We start from the raw sequence: 24,547 nt of genomic DNA, 5'->3' as shown, positions 1-24,547 counted from the left end.
CCTTCAGAAAGCACAGATTGCTCAAAAGCATTTTAAACTTTGCAAGAAAGTCCAGCTGCTTGGATGTGAACTATAAAGAAATGAGAGTTGGCTGAAAGACTTTTTCACAGTACTATACAATAGCAATAGGCACTAGTAAGAAATGCGTTTATAGAGTGTTTTAGACTGTTAAAAGCAATATTTAAATCCCCAGGTCTATCTTGATTTGGTTAGATGAATACATTTACATTAACAGTTAACTTTGTGCTTTTGCAGCATTCCCATTGTTAGCAAAAAGCTCTAAATGTTATCAAGGCTGAAAAATGTGAATTAAGTAAAGACATATGAATGTAATGTTTTGGCAGGTAAGCACAAAACCACATATTAAACACTGTTCTGCTTTTTAAACGTGGGTTTTAACTTTCCATGATTTCCACCTAAATGGCAACCACCTGTGGCTACAAAGAAAACACTCAAAAAACCTGAAAATTAAACAGGCATTTGAAAATAGCGCCATTATTAGCACAACTGAAATATCTGACACATACTGTATATGAGTAATAGCCATTTTTGACTTTTACGTATTAGTTAAGTATGGAAACGAATAGATATCATTCCAGATATGTGCAGAAAGCAAAGTGAACGGTTAACAAGTAAATTATAAAGTACATATCAAAAAATGAGCAACAAAAATGCCAGCGAAGATTTAAGTCGATGAGATAAGATAGGATGAGATGAGATGAGAGCCTTTATTAGTCCCAGAGTTAGCTTCAATGTGTGTGATTGTACTGCTGCTGAAAGAAACTCTACTTTTCATTATTAACTGATTATGATGCTACTATTATAATTTCAGCAGCCTTAGTAAATCACAATATGTTTAGTAAATATCTTAAAACCACAAAGGCTTTAACATAACATACGGATGCCCATAGGTTTTACGGCTCGATCTTCTGTTTTTAATCGAGACAACAACAACTGTGACTCTGAGGTTTAAATGTAAGTGTGAGAAGAAAGCCGTTTGCTTGATCCCTGAGTCATGTTGTTGATGCTGACAGGTTCATGATTAAGAGACAAGACAAAATAGGACCTTCTACCTGAAGGTTGTGCATTGCGTTACTTCTAAAGTATGTTTTTGTCCTTCCGCATCTTGTATCTTCTCTGATGTCTTCCACCTAACTTATCATCAATATTTGGAGTTTTCCCTCCATTTCTCCTGCTGTTACTGTAGATAGCTTCCCTCCCTCAAAAACCTATCTTCTGTTTAACATTTTCTATATCTTTCTAATTTTTTTCCCCTTTAGAAACGATCCATCCTGTACATCCTTACTTTCTCACTCAAAGAGGACATGCAGTGAGGCAGAGAGAGAAAGCAGGAGCTGCTCACAAGGAGAGCGGAGAGAAAGAGCTAGAGACAGAGCAGATGCATTGGCAGGAGTAGAGCTGAGGCTTTTTTTTCCCTCCTTCCTGTCTCTCTTTGTGTGTGTGTGTGTGTGTGTGTGTGTGTGTGTGTGTGTGTGTGTGTGTGTGTGTGTGTGTGTGTGTGTGTGTGTGTGTGTGTGTGTGTGTGTGTGTCGGCACAGATAAAAAGAAAATGTGATGAAGGTGGGCAAGGACCACCACCGCCTCACAGCAAGCTGCTCATTCCCCAGCCTGATTGCCCGAGCCGTATCCAGCGTGGATGTGGTTGTGCGGCAGGCTAACGGCGCGTAAGCAGGGGGGCTCCATGGCTCTGTGGCAGTGAGAAGAGGAGGAAAGAAGGAGGAAAAAAAGGAGGAGGGGCTGTGGTGAGCTGGTGGGCTTCCTCTGCCTCACAGACACATTTTATTGACTTGCTAATTGGATGAGGCACTCGGAGGAGAGGATGCAGTGACCGAGAGGAGCTGCTCTCCAGAGGAGGCATACATGCAGAAGAAAGCATTGCTTGGGTTGTGGAAATCGGGCTACTTTATCCCTCTTTCTTTTTTTCTTTTTTCTTTTTTTTTTTTTTAGCTTTTCTCGAGACATAACAACAGATGTTTTTTCAGCATCTCTCAGTGACCCTCGCACTGTGCATACATAATTTTATGCATGACATTGTCGATCGGAGGCTCCAGCTGCCAGACGCTTCGTGACAAGTGAATGATTTCCATTTTGTTGTTCCCCTTTCACCTGTTTTCATCTTCAGTTGGAGCTCTTTTCTGTCAGCCTTGTTTGATGTGCCATTTGATATGAATGGTAATCCGGCGGCAGGATGATTTCTTCGTCAGATCAAATGTGCACGAAGCCGTGAATGGATACTCTTCAGTGGGGAGAGAAAAAAAAGAAGGTATGATATGAGCAAAAGCCGAGACAAATATTGTAGTAGGGTGGCATTATACAGCTAGTATTAATATTAGCCCTATTCAAGAAATGGATCAGTCATGAATGTATAGACTGTTGCATAATTCCAGGCTGAAATCTGAGGCAGGGACACCTACTCTGTGGAAAGATATACCTTATTTAGATCCATCCATGTGTCTCTGTGTCAGATTTGCTCTGAATAAATGAATTTAAGAAGGAAAGCAAGGCAGAGAGGGAGAAGGATTATGAATGAATCAGTGGTAGAGACCAGTAGTAGTGGTGTGCATTGAAGAGGATTAATGGAGGCATTTTAAAAAATAAAACAGTCTAGACTTGTTTCACCAGTGGGTCAGCCTTCTGAATATATTCCATAAATTTGCAATTCAAGTGTTCCTCTATTTTTTATTACTGACTTCCTGTTTTTATTAAGGTTTTAAGAGCAAACTTGGACTACTGTCAAGTGCATTAGCCCGACATCAGCCAAAATCTGCCACACATCATTTGATCAGATCTGTATTTGATTTTGTTTTTTCTTCTGGTCTTCAGTCTCATCCTGGTTGCCATGACCGAGGTGTGCAGGTCTTTTGAGGTCAGAGAGCAGGTGTCATTGCACTGAGGTCTGCTGTCCCAATGAGCAAAGCGGCCAACCCACAGAGACGCACCACCTACCTCATATCCCTCACTCTGGTGAAGGTTGAGGCTTTGCCAGAGGATGTAGCAGGAAGCCAGACGGAGGCTCTTCCAGAGGGGGAAGGGAGCCCTAAGAAGGAGGAAGAGGAGGAGAAGGAGGAGCTGAACATTACTCCTGACAGGGAGGAAGAACCTGTGTGTTTGGAAGTGGCAGAAAAAGAAAACACAGAAGTAAAAGAGGAAGTGGAACAGGTGCGGGTCAAGTATGGCAGCCCTAGTGAGAACAGAGGGAAGCCTGAGAGGAGGGATGGACACCAAAAAGACACTGTATCGGTTGGTAAGAGCAAAGACGCTTCTTTTGAACACCCACCTGTCAAGCAAATGGTTAAAGTATACGGAGGAACTACCACAGAGGGAACTGCGCGCAGAGAGGGACCTCGCTCAGATGCCTTGCGCCCTAAGACTGAGCTCTACCGGGAGCCCCCCATGCTCTTCTTAAAGGGTGAAAATGGAGCGGACTTGAGCGGTCGTTCACGTTGCAGCCTCCCCTTTTCTGTCCCATCACAGGTCAGCCCACGTCCTGAAGTCTTGATGAGATCCCACGCAGGAGGTAACTCTGCATGGAGGGAGTTCAGAGAGACCAACACAACAACCTTGTATCACTCTGCAAAGACTTTGGACAGAAGGGATAACCGCTTTGGGGACCAGTCCCCCTTAACAGCAGCTACAACCATGGGGCCTTATAGGGCGTCCTGGGCCGACAGCGATGGCAGGGGGGCGCTCATCCGTCCCGGAGCTCCCGTCAGTGGAGGATATTCAGGCATAATGACCCGGGACAGCCCTCAGGGGGAGAGATTTAAGACAGTTTCCGTTTCCTTATCCGCTACCGACATGTCCAGGGCTCAGAGAAAGCCCACAAGTCGTACCCTGGACAACAGCGACCTACATTGCCTCTCCGAGGACCTGAAGAAGGGAAAGGAGGGACAGGGAGGAACAATCCACCGTGCTCCTCCTCCTCCCCCTCGTGATCGTAAGATGCTCAAGTTCATTAGTGGGATTTTTACCAAAAGTGCAGGCGTGCCAGCCGGCGTCAACACTCCACCTCCGCTGTATCCACCTGTGGAGAGAGGTTCGAGTGAGGAGGAAGGTAAGGCAACCTCATGAATCTACTATCTCTTCATACAAATGCAAATGAAGGCTGTAAACCAGGGGTGTCAAACTCAAATACACAATGGGCCAAAATTCAAAACTGAAACAAAGTCGCGGGCTAACGTTAATATTTATTGAAATATATTTATTCCTCCAGATATAAGAATGAATCTTTTCTTATGGACTCAAACACGTTTGCTGAAAAACTGAATATGGAACAAGCAAAGCTTAATACTAAACAATATATATATTAGCTGTATAATACCAGTAGGCCAGCTCTAATAGTAATTTGGTATGGCTTCGCAGGCCAAATGTAATTAGTCTGCAGGCCAAATCTGGCCCGCGGGCCAGAGTTTGACACCTATGCTGTAAACAGTAGCACACCAGCACCCCTTTATTTGACAGTCTCACTCTTCTGGACTCTTTTGACAGACCCAGACCTAAATTAACACGTGCTTAAGAATCAGAGTTTGTTGTACATGGCGAACAATATGAATGAGATCTCTGGTGTAAAAGTGGCAACAACAAAAAAAATCATTTCAGATATATTTTGTTTCACCCAACAGCAGTCCCTTGGGAGGAAAAAAATTAGCCAATTAAGATGATTAGTTTATTCTGTGTAATTAAGTAGGGTCCCGTATTTATTACCCATGTATATTGCCTTCTCTGGAGTTTGTGTGGCGCTAAACCCCTCAAAAAAACAAAACCGCCCCCTCTTAGTTATGCTCGAATGCGCTCGCTTATTTATTCACACGTTTAATTTATGTGAAGCACTTGGTGAAAGTTCCACGCAGACACAAGTATAGTGGAAAAAAATGCATTATCATTACTTTAGTTTGGCTTAACGATTTGTGTGAAACATCTTCTGTAATTGTTTCCTTTGCATGTTTCTCTGGGGAAATAGAAGACTTGTGTAAATAAAATAAAAAATAAAAAAAGCTAACATGAACATGTGGTACCTTTACAAGTGAGCTTTGTCACTATTGTTGTATTGCATGGTAGGTAACACCCGAAGGGCTAGAAATGTTCCAGTTACTTAAAGCTAATAGGTAACTTTTCCTATTTAGTGAGATCAGATGAAACAATTCCACTTATTCGTGGGCTCTTGGTGTATTTGAGATTAGTTTTAGGGTGGAATAATAATAAATATGTAGTCATAAACATATGAGGTGATCATGGGAGATAAGATTAGAAATGAGTGCATCAGAGGGGCAGCTCAGGTTGAGCAGTTTGGAGACAAAGTTAGAGAGGAAGGCTGAGATGGTTTTGACATGTGCAGAGGAGGGATAGTGGATAGTGCACTGCACAAAGGATGTTGAATACGGAGCTGCTAGGAGCATGAGGAAAAGAATAAGATCACAGAGAAGATTCGTGGATGCAGTGAAGGGAGGACATGCATAGGGTTGGTGTGACAGAGGAGGATGCTAGGGGTACGGAGATGAAGCAGATTATTTGCTGTGGCGACCTCTAAAGGGAGTAGCTAGAAGAAGAAGAAGAAGAAGAAGAAGAAGAAGAAGAAGAAGAAGAAGAAGCAATCATAATAACATCTGAGGAAATAGCATACCTTTGAGAATTTATAAGAATTACAACGAAAAGCAAATAATGATGTTTTTGTATCTGGACATAGAAAATAAATACCTGAGTGTTTTTCTATGGATGAAGAGTATTTGTTTTTAAGGTTAAGTGGTATATGTCCTTTCAATATTCAATTACTCTTTCACGGCACAAGTGGGAAAAACACAGCTACAGTAATGAATTTGTGCTGCTAATAGAAAACTTGCTGTCCAAAAACTGGTAAAAATGAACAATTTTGATAGTTATTGCAACCATTTCACATTTTTATTCGCTGTTCTCTTTGTGTTTAGCGGTTTTGGACCTTAGAAGCAATTTAAATATATCACCTTGTTTTATTGACCAATCATCTATTTAAGATGGTAATAGATGATGAAAACAAGCTTGTTGGTAATCATTAGATTTGCAGTGTAAAAAGTAAATGTCAAGTTAATATCTTAGTTAAAAATAGAAGCTGGATCTGATGTAGGCCTGCAGGATATCTGATGGAGAGGTGATTAGAATATCAGGTCACTGTGAATTTATAAACCTATGGCAAGAGGGGGGAAATTACAGCAAACTTTCTTAGAGAAGGGGAAGAGATTCAAAGAGATTTTTAAAGTAAGAGTGTTTCAAATGTGTACAAGCTGTTCCTCTTTGGTAAAGCTGAGGCCATCACAGCAGTAAATAGCAAAGATGGGGTTTTTTCATGTGAAAATGCTGTCATGTGTCTTGAGTGCTTTGACTCTATGTTTGGGATATCAAACAAACAGAAATGTGTTCAGTGTTCATGATGCAACTCTATCAATTTTTCATTTTTTTTCTTTCTTTAAAAAAAATCTTTGACAGGGTGTGTAGGATTTGGAGTAAGCCCTGAATAATTTGTCGGGAGTAAGTGGGACATGAATAATTAAGGTTTGGGATACACAGAGCTGTGTTCATCGGTGGAGCGAGGGGAGCGGGTCCCCGCCACTTCCTGCTCTGTGCGTGGAGTTAATCAGCCTTCAAATGCAGTCCATTCATTTGTCAGCGTTATGTTGTGTCATGATGAGTCTGTAATTGCAGCTTAAAATGTCAGCGTTCTGCTGGCGGACAAACTCGGTGATTTTGATGCAGAAAATATTGGCCAACACCGGCAGAATGTGAGATGCTTTCGTGTTTTCAGGTGGACATCACGTCTCCATGCCTCTCACACACGTCGCTGTATCCATGAGAGACCGTTTATCGTATAGAGACCCAGGCTTGGATGGAGGCTTCTGGAAAATGGAGTTGCCATGGCAACAGCAAGCCGCGAGAGGTGCTATTTGGTCTGTGGTGTGACGCTCTTGATGGAGGGGAGTGTGGGTGCAGGTGGGGGGGATTGCCCAAAGATGGGGACGAGGGAGAGTGGAGTCGGTTTAAAGTTAGTATCTGTGTCCCCGTGGAACCAGGACGACGCTGCAGCTCGCTCCACCCAGCTCAGCGTGACCTGCCAGCTTCAGAGAGTGCGCGCGCGTGTGTGTGCGTGTGCAAGAAATGTCTGTGTCATTGTCTCTGGTGAGACAGTTTCCTCATCACTGTACATCTGTAAGCACTATCGCATTGTTTTTGCCCCCGCTGATGGGGATTTGTGTTGTTCCTTCAGCTTCATATTTGTCCTCTGTGGCTCTGTCTGTCTGCCCCTCTTTTTCTCTCTTTTTCAATGTCCATTCACCGACATCTTTCTGTCAAAGATAAAACAAAGGAAAATTCAGCCATAAAACCAGATCCAGAGCCTGTTCGCTACAAAGATATGCTTTATTTATAATGCAGCGCATAAAGGCATTTAAAGGGTAAAAGAAAAGCTGGAGATAATAATAAAATTGTAAATGAATTAAAGTTTTTAAAAATCTCTTTGTTTTAAAGAATTCTTTTGGCTGCCAATTCCTCAGCCCATGGGGATATATATATATGTATATATGTGTATATAGATAGATAGATAGATAGATAGATAGATAGATAGATAGATAGATAGATAGATAGATAGATAGATAGATAGATAGATAGATAGATAGATAGATAGATAGATAGATAGATAGATAGATAGATAGATAGATAGATAGATAGATAGATAGATAGATAGATAGATCTCACTGGTATAAAGCCTGAAACTAGTTGAGGTTATTATATAATATTCCTGCTGAATCTTGCATTTCTTTCAAGACAAATGTTGCAGCTCAGATTAAGTGACTTGTGATTTATACTTCTGTAGAGTCTGGAAAAGAAATATATCCATGACCTCAGAATTAAATTAAAGGCTGAGCTACAGAGGAACAAAAATAAGAATACATTTTAACAGTTGCCTTGGTACTCTACCTCCCACACTAATACTGCTGTCTGTGCTGCTGGTAAAGAGTTTTTATCATGTAATTTGTCCACTCTACAAAATATTATTTCAGCCTGTGACTGTAGGTTACACTGAGTGATAGAATTACACAGTACAGGATTTGGTATTATGATGACAGTTAACCAATGTACTAGGTACATTTGGCCATACTCTCGCCATCATTTATCACCGTGACAGTTTTTAATAATTCTCAGTCATCATAGTTGACTGAGAATTAATGTTCATAATGTTCTGGTGATGTTCATATCGCTAAGAGGCAGTGACAGGAAAGCAACACAAACAGCTGTTTTTGCAGGGTCTAGTCATTCCACAAAGTGTGGTTAATGTAGCAAATATATTGTTAAAAATGCAATGAAAGAAGGTGTGCTGTGTATGAAAGTTTTTCACAGACAGTTCCTTCAGGAATGAAATATAGGATGGGAGGTAAATAGTGACTCAAATAGCCACTGTCATAACCGAGGTATGCAGAAGAGCATCTCAAATCTTGAAGCAGATGGGCTACAGCAGCAGAAGAACACACCTGGTGCCAATCCTGTCAGCTAAGAACAGGGAATTGAGATTATAATTCACAGTGGCTCATCAACATTTTGAACAAAAATAGATGCCTAGTAACTAAGTGAACACATTTTCTGTACAATAACAACGTTAACAGACGGAGGATTTAGTGCGCTCATCTCCGACGTCTGCCGCAAGTTTAAAATGATGCTGATTATGAGTTAGCTATCATAAAGAGACATTTACTTTCTGTCTCCTCTCCTCCTCTAAACTGATTTCAACAAACTGTGTACACCCAGAGTCAGCCCTCAAGATTGTTTTCATACAAGGAAAATCTCCAGTGCAGTAAATCTGTGTGTTCCTTGAGTCCAGTGTTAGAGGATTACTCAACAAAACATTATTTCGCAGAATGCTGCATGAGCATACGTGTTTCTACAAATAATTCTGAAACACTGTGACTTATATTTGACTCAAATCTTAACCCACTTTAGGTTATTTGACTTTCTTATGCAAACGATCTTCCATCACAAGCCTTTTGAATCAGGTTTCATCTTCTCGATACCACAGAGCACCGAGTGGCATACTCGGTCTTGTTTCAGTTGACACTGACTTCTATAAAATTCATGAAATGAGGGGAACTGCACAGGGAATAAAATGAATTATCTCACTCCAGCTGGCTCATATCTCTTTTCTTTTTCTTCTTTTAGTCTTCGAGGGTGAATAAAAGAATTAATGGCTCGTTAAGGTTGGTTTTGCCAGTTAACCACAGTAAGAGGGAGAAAAGAAGGTGGTTTAACAATGTTAGGGTAAAGTAAAGATACCTGCCATGCTGGCTAACTCGTATAGACTTGCCCATTTGTACACTTGATTTAATTTTCTGGGTGCTCACAGTTGGGGGAGTGACAGCCTCTTTGAGCTCAGAGGGTGGATGGGGGCGCTTGAACATTAATGCTGCTCACTGTGTTGGATCCACAGATAGTTAGGCCAAACCTGGCCAGCAATCATACTACTGCTAAGTGTTTTTGGGACATTGTGTGTGTTTTAGAAACTCAAGGTTTATTATTATAGTTTTCTGCTTTATCCTGACTCTGAACTGAATCCAGTGACTGTTTTAGACCGTAACAATGCTGGAGACACTTAAAGTCTTTTTTTTTTTTTTTTTTTATTTCAAATGAGGCTAACTAACTGTGGTTTTTCACTCATCATCAAAAGCAACTTCATGGTTGCTAAGTCTGCTGTAAAATGTTACCAAGGGTTGAATTGTTGTGTTAAAGGGTTGAGTAGAGCTATTTTGCATAAAAATAGCAAGAATATGTTTAAATATAAATCTATATTTTAAGTCAAATTATTTATTTAGGGGGCAGTACAGTAATGCAGTGGTTAGCATCACCTCACAACAAGAAGGTCTTGGCTTTGAATCCATCGGCCAGCCGAGTGCTCCCTCTGCGTGGAGTCTAAATGTTTTCTCCGAAGACTCCGGCTTCCTCTCGCGATCCAGAATGTTAGGTTTACCAATGACTCTAAATTAGCCATGGGCGTGAATATGAGCGGTACTGGTTGCCTCCATGATCTCTCCATGATAACCGTGTGACATACTGCCAGCCTGTCCACGGTGTACCCTGCCTCTTGCCCGATGACAGCTAGGATAGGCTCCAGCCCCCATGCAACCCTGACTTGGGTAAGATAAAGGTCAGGGGTGGATGAATAATGTATTTATACTAAATCCTACCGAACTGACTCCAGATCAGCACATACACCCCTATAAAAACTATCAACTTAGAATATTGGGCCTGTTTTTAGGCTAGTTTTTATTAGTCACTGGGCTGCCTGCGTCTCACACAAACCCCTCAAAAATGAATGTGAGGAGCAATACCACCCAAAATAGCACATAGACTCAAAGCAGAGGAATACCCAAGTGCTTTATGTCCTATATCACGTTATATATATTTGTTTGTTTTTGTTCCTGTGTTTCAACTCAACTTTTCACCGATGAATCCCGTCTTCCTCTGTTTTTGCTCCGAACGTTTGCCCTCAGTTGTATGCACCAGCAGTCAAGAATGGACGATGAGCCAAACTGTGCAAGAGCTACATCTGGTAAGCAGGAGACTATAGTTTTTACAAATCAGTTTGTGGATTTAATATTGAATTTATCATTTCTCTCTCTGTCTCTGCTCTTCAGGGTGTTTTGGGTGGTCTGTGCAGTGGGAAGTCTGCTCTGGTCCACAGACATTTAACTGGAAGTTACCTCCCACTGGAGAACTCAGAAGGTTGGTTTAACATCTCCACCCATTAAGAGCAGAGCTTTGTGAATTCAGTTCAGATTGATTTGGTTTAACTTATATAGTTGACAACAACAGTCATCTCAACTCTAAAATGTAAGGTAAAGGCTGAACACTATTAAAGTCAGATCTCCGACAAGCGACACCTGAGTCTCCTCCAGCAGATGGATGCTGGCTGTTTCTGATTTAGATGATCCAGGATCATTCTTTTAATCACTTTAATCACAATTTTAGTGCTGTAAATATCAAATGAGTTATTATGTAAAAGCTTTAAAAACATTTGTTTGTTCCAATATTTGCCAGGACGCCAGTATATTAAGGATGTGCTAGTTGATGGTCAGAGCCATCTGCTGATAATCAGAGAAGAGACAGAACTCCCGGATCCTCAGGTGGGTGGAGAATCGAGCTGAACTTGTTTGAGGGCTTATTTTTAATAAGAGTAAGTATTTCTTCCCTCTTGTACTTTTTGACTGCTATTATTTTTCCCTTTTGTTAGTTTGCAAGTTGGGTGGACGCAGTAATCTTGGTCTTCAGTTTGGAAAATGAGGCCAGCTTCCAGGAAGTTTACAAAATCTATCACCAGCTTGCAATCCATCGGCCCGTAACTGAGATCGCTTTCATAGTCGTCGGCACTCAGGGTAAGATGCTCACGCTCAGCATCTGTGCTTCCTTTATAATGAACTCTCGTTGTAGTTGGGTGATTTTTGCTTATTCCAGATAAGATCAGCAGCACCAACCCCAGAGTGATAGATGATGCCAGGGCCAGACAGCTCTGCTCAGACGTGCGGCGCTGCACTTACTATGAAACCTGTGCGACGTACGGCCTCAATGTGAACAGAGTCTTCACGGATGGTATGTACGTCCGTCATATCCAGAACCATATGGTGTGTGGTGCTGTAGAGGATGGACAAATATGAATTTTATTGGGGACTAATGTTTCATTTTTTAATTTAACTTCTGGGTTTGTTTGTTTTTTTGCCACAGCTGCTCAGAAGATCATGGCAGCTAAGAAACAAGCTGCCCTACTGGCTTCTTGTAAATCTCTTCCCAATTCTCCCAGCCACTCTGGAGGCTCCACCCCAGTCTCCGGTGTCTTTCCAGGACAGGTAAAACCAGCACCTTACCTGTTGTCCATAAGAAGCAGCTTTTGTTACTCTATTTTCTGTATTTCATTTTGCTGTCAGGCTATTTTTAAAGTGTGCATGCTGTTGTATCAGGCTTAGCTATTTGCTCCTTCTGCTCAATTATCACTTCATCTCCTCCGTCCTCCTCCTGTTCCTGTTTTTTTCCCTCTCTCTCCCTCTCTTTAGGCGAGTAACGGTGGGCAGAGCAGCGACTACTCGTCCTCACTTCCCTCCACTCCTGTGATCAGTCACAAAGAGATTGGCAGAACACTGAGAGGGGAGAAGCAGGACGGTACTACACCTGTCTTGGTCCGTAGCGTCCGAAGACGCACCACGAGATTTGCGGTAAACTTTACTCAGTGCAAGCTCCAATCATGCTTAGAGACCCTTTTGCATTTTTACTGTCAATCTTCTTTCCTCCACTTTTTTTCTTACTCCAAGCCAACCCTTCGGTAGGTTTCCATGTTTAGAAAATGAGCTGTAAACACTTGGCAGGACAAACCAAACCCAATGCAGGAACATACTTGTGGTCTTAAGTTATATAATACAGACAGCTAATACAGCGTGCTAAATTATCAGCTAACTGTAGGCACAAGCTGCGTCCAGTGATGCAAAATAATTCCAGTAAAATTGTTTTCCTCATCAAAGCTGAAGCACTGACTTCTTCGTTTTTCTGTTTGTGGAATTAAGAAATTCAGGTAACTATGCAGCAAATTATTACTTGACATCGGCTCGGTCACATTGGAAAAGCTTAGTGGTTCAAAATATAATTTTGATGATGCTGAAAGTTTGTTGCATGCTTTAGATAAGTACTGGGCAAAAGTCTTGAGCCATTCCTCATTTCCTTATATTTTGCTTCCAAGTAGCCAGGATTTGTAGCAGTTGCTTTGAGTAATAGTTCTCCAGGGTTTCTGAAGTTTTTCTCAAGGGATTTTCAGAGAAATGTGTTTTTTGTTTGTTTTTTGACACTTTCTTAGTACATATTTTAAACTTATCTTTAGCCACTTTGTTACTAACAAGCTGTTTCAAAAAAGTAATGATCCCAAACACACAATGGATCACCATCATTCAGAGCCCGGACCTGAACATTATTAAAGTAGTGTGAGCTCAAACTGACAGACAACAAAACAAAAGGCAGCCAACATCCAACGGGGAGCTTTTAATGTCCGTCAAGAAGCCTGGAGAACTATTCCTGAAGACTACTTATAGAAATTAGAAGAAAACTTGCCTAAGAGAGTTTAAACTGTGCTAAAGAATACATATCATGCCATACCATATTTCCATTTATGTTTGTATATCACTGCATCTTTTTCTCATTTTCCACCCTTTATTTTGAAATATAGAGACACGAGGGATGGCTGAACACTTTTCCACATCATTGCAATAATATAGAGCAGAGTAATATAGAGATAGGTGGGGCTAACAGTCAAAGACAATACACTGGCAGAGACATGTTGTCATGTTCCTGGGTCTGTTGACCCAGCGTTTTAAGTTTTAGTTTATTTGGATGTTGTTTATGTTTAAGTTCATTAGATTAGCGAAGTTCATTTGGTTATTAGACTCCTTGTGTTTTCTTCCCCTGTATTTAAGTTTCCCTCACCCTTTGTGTTTCATGCTGCGTGTCTTATGTTATCAAGTTTGTATTATCATGTCTGTCTCATGTTTCCTGTTTTATTTTGAAGGAGTCGTGTGTTCTTTGTTCATTGTATGTTTCAATACATGTTTCACTTCCCCTGTCCTGTCATTAGGCTCATGTCAGTCAGCTGTTCCTCCATGTGTTCACACTTCCCCTAATCACCTCCTGTGTATTTAAGTCCTCTGTTTTCAGTGTCTCATTGTCAGGTCGTCTGTTGTCCACGCCATGCTTCCCATCCCATCCCATCCCATCCCATCCCATCCCATCCCATGCCATGCCATGCCATGCCATGCCATGCCATGCCATGCTTCCAAGTTTCATGTCTAGGTTTTTCTTGTTGTTTGTTTAGTTCTCCCAGTTTAGGTTAATGTTAGTTTTACTTTAGTTTGCCTTGCCCTTTGTTTGTACCTTTTTTACCAGCCATATTAAATGACTTGCTTTTTGTTAACATTCAAGTTTTGTTCCCTGTTCCTTGGAGTCTGCATTTTGGGTCCACTCTTCACAATATATACAGTCTGCCTCCACCAGACTCTGACACATGTACTGTAATATCCATTACAAACATTGCATATTTGTAATGTCTATTATGTCTATAATGTAATTATAATATTATATTCACTTGGGGTTTTGTTGAATGCTGTGAAAATTCAGCCTTATGGGAAAAACAATCTGAAATGTCATTAAAAACCTGCATTAACAAATATTTGCATCACCTTGGAGACCTACTCATCTGGCTGACTCAACATTTGAATCTAATAATTAATGCTTATGTTTAATCACATGGATCATACTGGCTTTTAAGCTGCTAAATGCACCACATATATAGAAATCCTTCACTCATTTTGTCAGTGTTTTTTTACACTGGGCAGGCAGTTTATTCAGAGGATTATCAGAACAGCAGCCTCCTGTGTCTGGGGCTGAAGTTGATTATAGTGAACCAGAAGAGTAAAGCTGTGGGTCAGAAAAGCTAAACAGTGGTCTTACAGACGCCATACAGATGAGGAAAACTACAGAATTAGGGTGGTAATTCTCTCTGCGTTTATTGCTATAAGTGACCAGAGCTGTAAGCATTTGATTAGACACTTGCATAAAAATACAGATTAATGCAGCTTCATGTAAAGCTACAGACAATTATTCTGAACCAGTTGCTATAAATACACACTTATAAGCCAGCTTTTACAGCCAGCAGAAACTTTCCAGCAGAAGCTCTGGGAAATATAAATTAAAATCAGCAGTAAGCTGCCCATTCCTGCCTGATGCAGTTATTGTCCATCCTTCCCTTCCTTTAGGGCCGGAGAGGCAGCGACTCAAACAGAAGGAGCGCAGACTTTAAGGGCGATCTGGGCAGCGGGCGCTCCATTCCCATCAAACAGGTAGGGCACCGATTTGCACTTGATACAGAAACAAATATGATGTATCAGATGACCCTCAGCAGAGGACATCTCACCAGCAGTCACTTCAGACGTGTGAAGCCAATTTCATCGTGTGGCGTGATGAAGTGCTGTGAGCTCCCATTCTGCCCTGATGAATAGTTAGTGGGTGTTTTTGGCAGCCAGCTTTCATTATGCTGCCGTAATATGTGAAATGAACACTTGAGACATTAGCAATAAATTGACAGTCTTCTGTGTTGTCGCCTCTGTAAGGGCATCTTGCTGAAGCGCAGTGGGAACTCGCTCAACAAAGAGTGGAAGAAGAAGTATGTGACATTGTCCAATGATGGCATACTGTCCTATCACTCCAGTGTCAATGTGAGTCGGCGTGTTAACAGAGCGCTCCAGAGCATTATGCTGCTGAAAGCACGACTGATGTTTGATGGTAATGGCTGATGTCTGGTTTGGCAGGACTACATGCTGAATGCCCCCGGGAAAGAGATGGACCTGCTGCGAGTGACAGTGAAGGTGCCGGGAAAGCGGCCGCCTCGCGCCATCCCTGCCTGCGCCCCCCCAGCTGGGCTTAACGGACGGGTCAAAGACGTTCAAGGAGCTGAGGGTAAAGATGTTCTCTATGGTACACAAAAGAGGGAAAAATCTTTAGACGTCTCACAATAGCTAAACCTTATATACCGTATATTTAAATAAACCTCGTGTAAATTAATTATGTCATCTAAAGTTACTGTGATATTGAACAGATTTTGGTCTGGCTAATCTAAGAAGCTCAAGATTTTAAATCTCCATGCTGGTACTTTTCTCTGTGGAGCTGATAAGATGAAATATTTTACCTGATGACCTTTTTCTATTAGAGACAGTGATAAAAAAAAATGTAGATATGTAGAAAAGAAGGCTGCAGAACTGCTTTGTACGTATTGTTCTTGGTATTTTAAGACGGTTGTAAATGGAGGGGTCAAGCATTTGTGCAAACGGGGGGAAATTGCAGCAGGCTGTGAAACCTCTGCAAGACTACAAAACAGCATCATAAGGAATTTTGCAAGTGCTTTAAGAGTGTGTGGGGAAACTAAATCAGTAATGCATGCAAGTGTCAGAAAGCGTCCCTGTTTGTTTTCACATTTAGTGTTTGACTAAATTGCTTTATTATTAAGTATGTGGTTGTTTATATGGTTGCTACTCTTCCTGTAGTCCCAATGAGTGCAAGCAGTCTCCTGCAAGTTGAGGAGATGGAGGGGCTGGGTGGTGCCCTGTTCCTGAGGGGTAACAGAGGTGTGCAGCGATGTCCTTCCACACTATCTAACCACGCTCAAAGCATTGGTGAGTATGGGAATAAAAACATGTAAGACAGTGAAATTTCTGAAATGTAACAAAAACAAAATGTTATTAAAAATGTTTCAAAACTACGAAGACAGCGTGGCTGTGATCTTTGAGCCCTCACTGCATGGGTTCAGCAACACTTCACAGCACACTGTCATTAACGTCGCCTCCACAAATGCAAGAAAAATCTTTACTTTGCAGAGAAAGAAAAACATTCTTTAAAAAAATTAGGAAGGCTGTCACCTTTTCAGGCCACAAGCTCATTTAGGCTAGACTGAGAAAAAGTAGGAAACTATTCTGTGGACCATCCAGTCACAATTTGAAATTATTTTTGGGTGGCATGGTTACTGCATCCTCCCAGCTACAGAGAAGAGGGACCATCCAGCTTGGTATCAGCATACAGTCCAGAAGCCAGCATCCATAAAGGCGTGGCACGATATTTGTGCATTTGGCCTGAAAGACGTACAAAGGGTTTGTTCCCATGCAGATGATGTCATTTTCGGGAAATGTCTTGCTTTTTTTTTCAGCATGACAAAACATTCCTCACCATCTGCAGCTGTGTGGCTCCACAGCAAAAGAGCTCAGGTGCCGCCTGCAGTATTGAAAGCGAATTTAACAATATGAAAAGAAAAACATGACAAATGAGGCCCTGAAATATTGAGCAGCTGAAATAGTATTTTGAGCTAGGATGGGAAAATATTTCTCTTTTAAAACAACAACAACATTTGTTTCACTTAGTTCTCATAAGCCCAGAGTTGATGCAACACAGTGGTAAACATGTCCCTGCACCAACCTTTTAAAAAGGTGTTGCTGATATCAAATTTAAAACGAGCACCTATTAAAAAAAACAACATAGAAAAACCTTAAAATCTCTCAGTTTCAGCATTTGATTTTTTTTTTTTACTATTTCCACCAATTTGTGAATGATTGCATTCTGTGTATAAGTCATACAGTGTCCTGCTTTTTCGGAAACAGGGTTGTAGTAATTTTACGTTTGTTATCCTGTCTGCTCGTTACAAGACTCTGCAGTTGAGGGCATCTCGAGCTCTTCCTCTACCAAAGACGTAGGTTCTGCCTCCCCTGTCACGGACAGAAAAAAGCATCGCAGAAAGAAGAGCATGAATCAGAAAGGAGATGCCACCGCCGGCCAAGCAGATGGTAAATGATTACAAGCTTCAAATATGTTTTCATAGGCACCGATCGGGATGTTTCTAATGATATTTGTAGCTTTACTACACATGACGAAGACTTTGTGTTTTTCGCTGATATTTTCTCTCTTCTCTTATGCAGCTAAGCGCAAAATGTGGAAACTCAAAAGCTTTGGTAGCTTAAGAAACGTAAGCAAGACAGGTAATATAAATCAGCTGCGCTGCCTCCACACATGCCAGGCTATCACATTAAGAGTCAAGCTTCTAATTTAAAATATTGACAATTAATCAATTAAATCCTGCAGATCAGCAGCATAAAACTAAACCTTGCTTATGCACAACTGTGATCCTGAAGTGATGTTAATAACCTACTGCTCAAATTTCTGCATCCAGAAATCATTAAAAAAAAAAAATCTGAGCTCTGTGTTATTGTCTTTCTTGTCTCAGACGAGGATAACTTTGACTTCCTCGTTGTGTCGAGCACTGGTCAGACGTGGCATTTTGAAGCACAAAGTGTGGAAGAGAGGGACTCCTGGGTCCAAGCCATCGAGAACCAGATCCTGGCCAGCCTGCAGCTGTGTGAAAGCAGCAAAAACAAGGCAAGAAACGACAGGAAAACATTCACTCTCTGACACACAGCAATCTAGTTTTTCATTCATTCATTTTATTGCCAGTGACAAATGGTAAATATTACAGACTTCCTGCAGATAAAAAGCTCCTTGAGAAAAAACAAGAACAGTGATTTTTTTTTTAAAGATCCACCCTAAGTTGTTGTTTTTTTTCTTTCTGTTACTGTCAGTACAATGACTGCGGTCATTCATCACTTTTTTCTTTGCAGAAATAGATTTAAACAGGAGAGTTCATACAAGTTCATTTATTCTGGTTACTGTTTGCCTCTCACAGGCTCGAAGGAACAGCCAGAGTGATGCAGTGGCTCTGCAGGCGATACGCAATGCAAAGGGCAACAACTTCTGTGTGGACTGTGACGCTCCCAGTAAGTCATGCTTGCCTATTTCATCCCTAATTTGACTGTTTGGAAGTTTTAATCAGAGCCGAGACCTCTTTTGTTGTTGGTGTAAGAAGCTGCATAGAGCGAGGAGAAAATAATTTGCTGCGGACTTGAACTTCTTTGTGTTCGGACTCTAGAACAAATGTGGACAATCACCGTGGAAAATGGGTATGACCCTCCTCCATCTGACAGTCTGAAAATAGCTTTCCGTGCCTTAGAGCGTTCAAAGCGGGGTACTTTTAACTTTTAAATTGGTATTTAGCATATTTGAAAACAGTCATTCATCCGCATGCTATGAGATAAGACAATGGAGTGTGAATGCAAATATTTTTACTGTATGTGCCTTTGTGTGGTATTTTTCACATCCCACACGTACCACATTTTTCATATGATCTCTGTATTGTTTGAGGGCCAGATAAAGAATTTTGATGACTTATCAGATCTAAATTTAATTTAATGCTGAGGTTTTTTTTATGCTGATTTCTCAGACTCTTCTAATGTGCACCATGGCCGATCGGGCGCATTTTAGTGGCACGCAGCCAAATGAAATTGGTAGACTGTCAGTTTCAAATTAAGTTAATTTGTTGTGTGCACGCTCCCTCTTCAAGATCCGACCTGGGCCAGTCTGAATCTGGGCGCTCTCATATGCATCGAGTGTTCCGGCATCCACAGAAACCTGGGGACTCACCTGTCACGGGTTCGCTCTCTGGCGCTGGATGATTTGCCACGAGAGCTGACGCTGGTTCTCAGTGCTATCGGCAACCACATGGTCAACAGTATATGGGAGGCACGCACAATGGGCCACCGTAAACCAGCACCCGATGCTACACGGTAAGGACAAATCATCTTTATATATATATATATATATATATACACAAGTTTTCTTTTTTTACAGTATGGACACATGAGCTGTGCAGCTCTTTCTCTGAGTCCACTGGAAAGTCCAGTGCTGTCATCTGTCAGCTGTAAATGCTGATGACTCACTTGTTTCTCTGTCCTTGTCTAGAGAGGAGCGGGAATCGTGGATAAGAGCCAAATACGAGCAGAAACTGTTTGTGGCGCCGTTGCCTCCTCCTACGAGCGAGGGCCCAGACATCACTCTATCTGGCCGTCTTCTGTTGGCAGTGATGGAGCACAATCTCCCCAAGCTGCTGCTACTTTTGGCCCACTGCACTAAGGAGGACATTAATGCCCCTCTCAGCCTGGCACGCTCCTCCCGGTCGCTCTTAGCTCTGCGGCTGCCCGCTTCCCCCCTGCACGCTGCCTGTCAGCAGGCTGATGTGGTGATGACGCAGCTTCTAATTTGGGTTTGTTTCCCTTTGTCTCTCTTTTTTTTATCTTACACTGGTCCAGCTACGAAGCAGGTATTCTCAAAAATATATAGGGATGTTGCTGCAGTGGAGGTACTTGGTTAGGTAATGATTATAAATTTCTTCATCACAGCAAACCATTTTGTAGAGCTGTGCAAAAATGGTAAAATTACCTCCTCTGAGTCGTTCACTCAGCAAAGAACAAAAGTGGTCTAAATAGATGACTCAGCAGACAACTGAAGGTGATCTAAATGTCTGAAAGGTACAAAAGCTCTCTTAATCGCACCTTTCTGACATCATTTAGGGCAATCCTGTTCAGGCTTAACTTTTTTCCTACACATTCTAAAACTTCCTTGAAGTGTGGAGGATGGGATTATTACATAATCTAATCCACTTTGCTTTCTTCTCTTTTCCCGCCTGCAGTATGGCTGCGATGTTCGGTATCGGGATGCTCAAGGCCAGACAGCGTTGGCTCTGGCTCACAGCGCTGGCAGCCAAGAGTGTGTCGACATCTTGCTCCAGCACGGATGCCCGAACGAGCCGCCCCCATCCGTCGCCGCGACAGTCGGTTTCGCAGCGGCAGCCACATCCAGCTTCCCTGTTGCCATGACACCAAGCCTGACGGTTGCCACGACACTCAAGATCTCGCACAAGAGCGGCGGCACAAGCTTGAGTTACAGCACCTCCAGAAGAGCAGTGTCATAACCGAAATGTGGTGTGGCATAAAGCCTGTGCGTCAGAGTGTGTTAGAGTATATGTTTGTGTGTGTGAGTTTGTCACTTTACCCTCATAGTGTCATTGCGCGTCCACACAGGCCAGCGGGACTGATGGACATGTTGCCAGATGTTGCACTCGTAGAGCCAGATGAGGTTCTAAAAGGTGTCTGTGTGTGTATCAGGAGTGTAAACTGTGAATCACACAGCCACATGCAATCTGCTTGAACGATTTAACCAAAAAAAAAAGGCAAAGTCTTCTCATTACGCTTTACAAGTGACGGTAAGGTAAAAGGAATACGACATCCTCTGCCTCTGCATTCAGGTTTAAAGGAATGTATTTATCCTGTATGGAGGACTGAAAGTGCCAAAATAAAAATAAGCGCATAAATGACAAAATGTATATAGATGAAATACAATTAAAATTATATTAAAATTAATATAAGCAAAGGTTAATTTATAAAATGTGACAGGCTGATATAGCATCTTCAGTTCTTCAATGATCTCCCTAGGCAGTTTTTTCTGTTGTCAGACTGGCATTTATTAACCAATTGACAAAAAGCTGATCCCACTTTAACTGAGGCAATTGTAGAAATAAATACAAAATAAGGGAAATATACAGAAATAAATAGAAGGGGGATTAGGTTGCAAAGGGAAAAAATGTAAAATAAATAAAATTTAAATTTATTTATTTAAATGTATTCTTACTTTTTTTTATTTTGGCACTTATAGTCCTCCATAGTTATATCAGATTGTATGATTCACGTTTCAGAATGCAGTCAGTGTTCAACTTTATTCTCCACTCCATTAAAAATGGCCTCAAAGAAGCTTATCAGAGTATCTCCAGGCCAGACGTAAAGAGCTGCAATAAATTTTAAGATTTGAGGGGCATCTTGAATTTCTAGCGTTAAAGATCGCAACAGTTTTTCATTTGGACTGTGAATGTGTGTTTATGCTTAACACAGCTGCTAATTCAGCTCATAAACGATGTGTAAGCCGACATGAAAAAGGGAGGGCTGTTTTAGAGATAAACAGAGTACGTGTATAGAAAAGCATCTAAAAAAAAAAAAAAAGCCTAATTTTCCAGAGTGTTATTGTATGATTTGTACAGTTGGTTATGTGTATAAAAATCCAAGGGTTACTCTGTTCAGAGATTTACTGTACAGCGCCCCGGCCCAGTTATTCTTTGATAACCGCCTGATTAACTCTTTGACATCCAAAACGGGAGGTTTTTATGTTACATTTGTATCGGTGTGTCTGACATAAATAATGTATAGGATGTATGCATTATGACTCCAGCAGTAGCTCATTATCAAGGCGAGTGTAAAACTAGATGTGCAAATGAACAAGTGAAATGCCTTGATTTTGGTCGAATGTAGAGAAAAAAAACAGATAAGTTAACTGTTTTAAAATACTAACATGTTTTTCCAGATAATGCAGTTTTTGGTGGACTGTCAGGGTGTTTTGTTTTTTATTCCTGCTGTGTCTAATAGAAAGGGAAAGTAGGGTTTGCCAGATGCAGATGTAGGTTCTCATCTACAAAACCTGGATTTTGAACGATTCGATATTTGTAAACATGCACCAGAGGAATGTTCCCCGATTTAATAGCTTTTTTTAACGGCATAAAAACATCTCTCCTGCGGTACTGTACGTATAAACTTGTGTTTATCTGAAGGCTCAGCTGACTATACATGTCTGTGATTTAAACATCTTCTTCCATTTGTATTCCATTTGTATTTTTTTACTCATGCAATGATTCACAGAGTATTCATTATTAATACACTAAGGCTACTGCCCAAGCTGTGGTGTTTTTGCTTAGAGTTGTGTGTGTGTGTGTGTGTGTGTGTGTGTGTGTGTGTGTGTGTGTGTGTGTGTGTGTGTTCAGATTTGGGTTATTTATTGACTTATTTTGTCCCCTTATTAATAAACAGTATAATTTACACCTTGGAGTTTAGTAGCATTATAAACACTACTAAAATGTTGGGTTGCTTACAAGTGTTTTAGTTTTTCGAAAAAAAAGACTTGTTTTTATCGAACAAAAACGTTAAACATATTAGAATTACACTGTAAATGAAAGTAAATAATCATATAAGCCCGAAAACACTTCTACATAGAGTCAGTGTCACTGTGGCCCTAATGCAGGTTTAGAAGATATAAATTTGGCTAGTCAAAAATCTGAGAATGGCCAAGGAAACGATAAAGATGGATAAGGAAAAGACACTGAGTAAAGGAATCTATGGCTTTTTCTTGTCAACTCTGCCCAGAAGGACAGCATTCTGGAGTCCCCCGCTATACTGCCGACACTGAGACTGATGCATGTAGGTACCATATAATGAAGCTGCCGGTTGAGGACCTTTGAGGCATCTGTTTTTCAGACTAGACTCTGATGTACTTCTCCTCTTGCTCAGCTGTGCTCCGGGACCTCCCACTTCTCTTTCTGTTCTTTGTTAGAGCCAGTTTTGCTGCTCTGTGAGGGGAGACGTGCATGCTGTTGAAGTCTTTAAGTTTTCCTTGGCAGTTTCCCACATGGAATAGCCTTCACTTCTTAGAACAAGAACACTCTAACGAGCTTCAGAGGAAAGTTTTTTATTTTTAAATGGGGCAATTTGAAACTATCATTGAACCCACAAGGCTGATGCTCCAGACACAGAACTAACCAATTCTCTACTAATCAGAAGAGTGCCAACCTAACTGTAAAAAGGTCTTGGTAATGATCAGTCAGCTTTACAATAAGTGACACAGCGTATCAACGGAGGACTAAAAGTAGCTGAAAATTAACCTCTGGAGCTATTCTAGTAAATATAATTAGTGATTGCGATGATTAATGATACTACATGCCATTATCTAAAATTTCGAAACAATTAAAAAGTTATTTTATGAGAATACAACGGTACACTACAGGGCCTCCTACACATTACACCTACAGGACCTGCTCAGCCATGGAAAACCATGCTATGAAGCTCCCAGTGCACAGTTTTTGTGCTGATGTTAATACCAGAGGAGGTTTGGAGCTCTGCAGTAACTGAGTTAACAGAGCTTTGATAGCACTGTGTGCCTCAGCACTCAGCAACCCAGATGTGGAACTTTATGTGATCCGGCATTTTGCTGTACCAAACATCCACTTTGCATTAATATCATTTACATTTGATGGTGGAATTTCACAACTCATCGTTGCAACGGCGGAAACCTATTACAGTACCACTCTCTTCAGAGCAACCCACTGTTTCAAAAATATTTGTAAAGGCAGGCTGCATGGCTACACCAATTTGCATTTAATCACTAATTATTATGAAGTTATTATTAAGCTCTCACAGAGTGTCTTTTGTCCTGTCTCCCTCCCCGGCCCCTCTGAGCATGGCTCTGCCAGAGGTTTCTTCCTGTTAAAAGGGAGTTTTTCATGTGATTTTTAGGGTTTTCTCTCTATTATTATATTAACTTTCAATATAAAGCACCTTGAGGACACTGTTATTGTGATTTGGTGCCATATAAATAAAACTGAATTGAACTGGATCCTCTGTGTTTCTGTTTATACACCTGTGACGAGGAGACCGAAATCACATGAATTCAAAGATTAAGAAATGTGGCCCAACACTTTTGTCCATATCGTGTATCATCGTTAAAAACAGGGACATTTGTCAGCGACTACAAACTTTTGTAGTACATGGTCAGACACAAGGTTCCTGTTTTCAAACAAGCTGAGAGCCTTTTTTTTCCTGACAGCCGGAGTCTTTTGGCATTCAGCAGAATCATTCAACACGCAACTACCATAAGATCTTATGGCGCAACAAAGTCCTCGTTAAAGGCCTCTACTGAGTCTGCCCTACTTCTTTGTAGGTCATGGGCTTATTTATATATCCATCTCTGATTCAGTTTCTTGGATGCATGATATACCAAATCCCATTTTTTTCCCAGAAAACATATGGAGACAAAAATAAAAATGACCACTATGAGACTTCTCTATAAGTTAGGGTCTCTCTAAAAAAGATAAGAGAGATCTGTGTAGCACGCTATCAAGATCTCCTGGTTTATAGATTCAAGAGTAGATATGCACAGTCTTTAGCACAGGTATAATTAATATATGTTCACATGACAATGAAATCATAACAGATGGACCCAGACTTAAGCTCTGGAACATAGT

General features: G+C 41.1%; 1 protein-coding gene across 1 annotated transcript; it reads left to right on the top strand.

Moving 5' to 3' along the window:
• Positions 1–1,426: 1,426 nt before the first annotated feature.
• Positions 1,427–22,351, top strand: LOC113022603 (arf-GAP with GTPase, ANK repeat and PH domain-containing protein 1-like). The gene is made up of 20 exons (XM_026168179.2): positions 1,427–2,284; positions 2,845–4,075; positions 10,524–10,582; positions 10,668–10,755; positions 11,071–11,156; positions 11,264–11,405; positions 11,485–11,619; positions 11,752–11,873; positions 12,078–12,236; positions 14,817–14,900; positions 15,171–15,275; positions 15,369–15,516; positions 16,101–16,229; positions 17,250–17,387; positions 17,520–17,579; positions 17,825–17,976; positions 18,281–18,371; positions 18,995–19,217; positions 19,393–19,693; positions 20,120–22,351. The coding sequence occupies exons 2-20, from the start codon at positions 2,929–2,931 to the stop codon at positions 20,399–20,401; spliced, it is 3,651 nt and encodes a 1,216-aa protein (XP_026023964.1). The 5' UTR covers positions 1,427–2,284; positions 2,845–2,928; the 3' UTR covers positions 20,402–22,351.
• The last annotated feature ends 2,196 nt before the right edge of the window (positions 22,352–24,547 follow it).

This window comes from Astatotilapia calliptera, chromosome 5, assembly GCF_964374335.1.
Source record: "Astatotilapia calliptera chromosome 5, fAstCal68.1, whole genome shotgun sequence".
Lineage (NCBI taxonomy): Eukaryota > Metazoa > Chordata > Actinopteri > Cichliformes > Cichlidae > Astatotilapia > Astatotilapia calliptera.
Note: the sequence above shows the minus strand (reverse complement) of the source record. Positions and strands in the feature narration are given on the sequence as shown.

Excerpts from the sequence above, each read along its gene's own strand:
- LOC113022603 (XM_026168179.2), top strand. The coding sequence starts at position 2,929 with ATGAGCAAAGCGGCCAACCCACAGAGACGCACCACCTACCTCATATCC. Across the intron at positions 10,756-11,070 it reads CCCACTGGAGAACTCAGAAG|GACGCCAGTATATTAAGGAT; the intron begins GTTGGTTTAACA and ends AATATTTGCCAG. Across the intron at positions 15,276-15,368 it reads CCTATCACTCCAGTGTCAAT|GACTACATGCTGAATGCCCC; the intron begins GTGAGTCGGCGT and ends CTGGTTTGGCAG.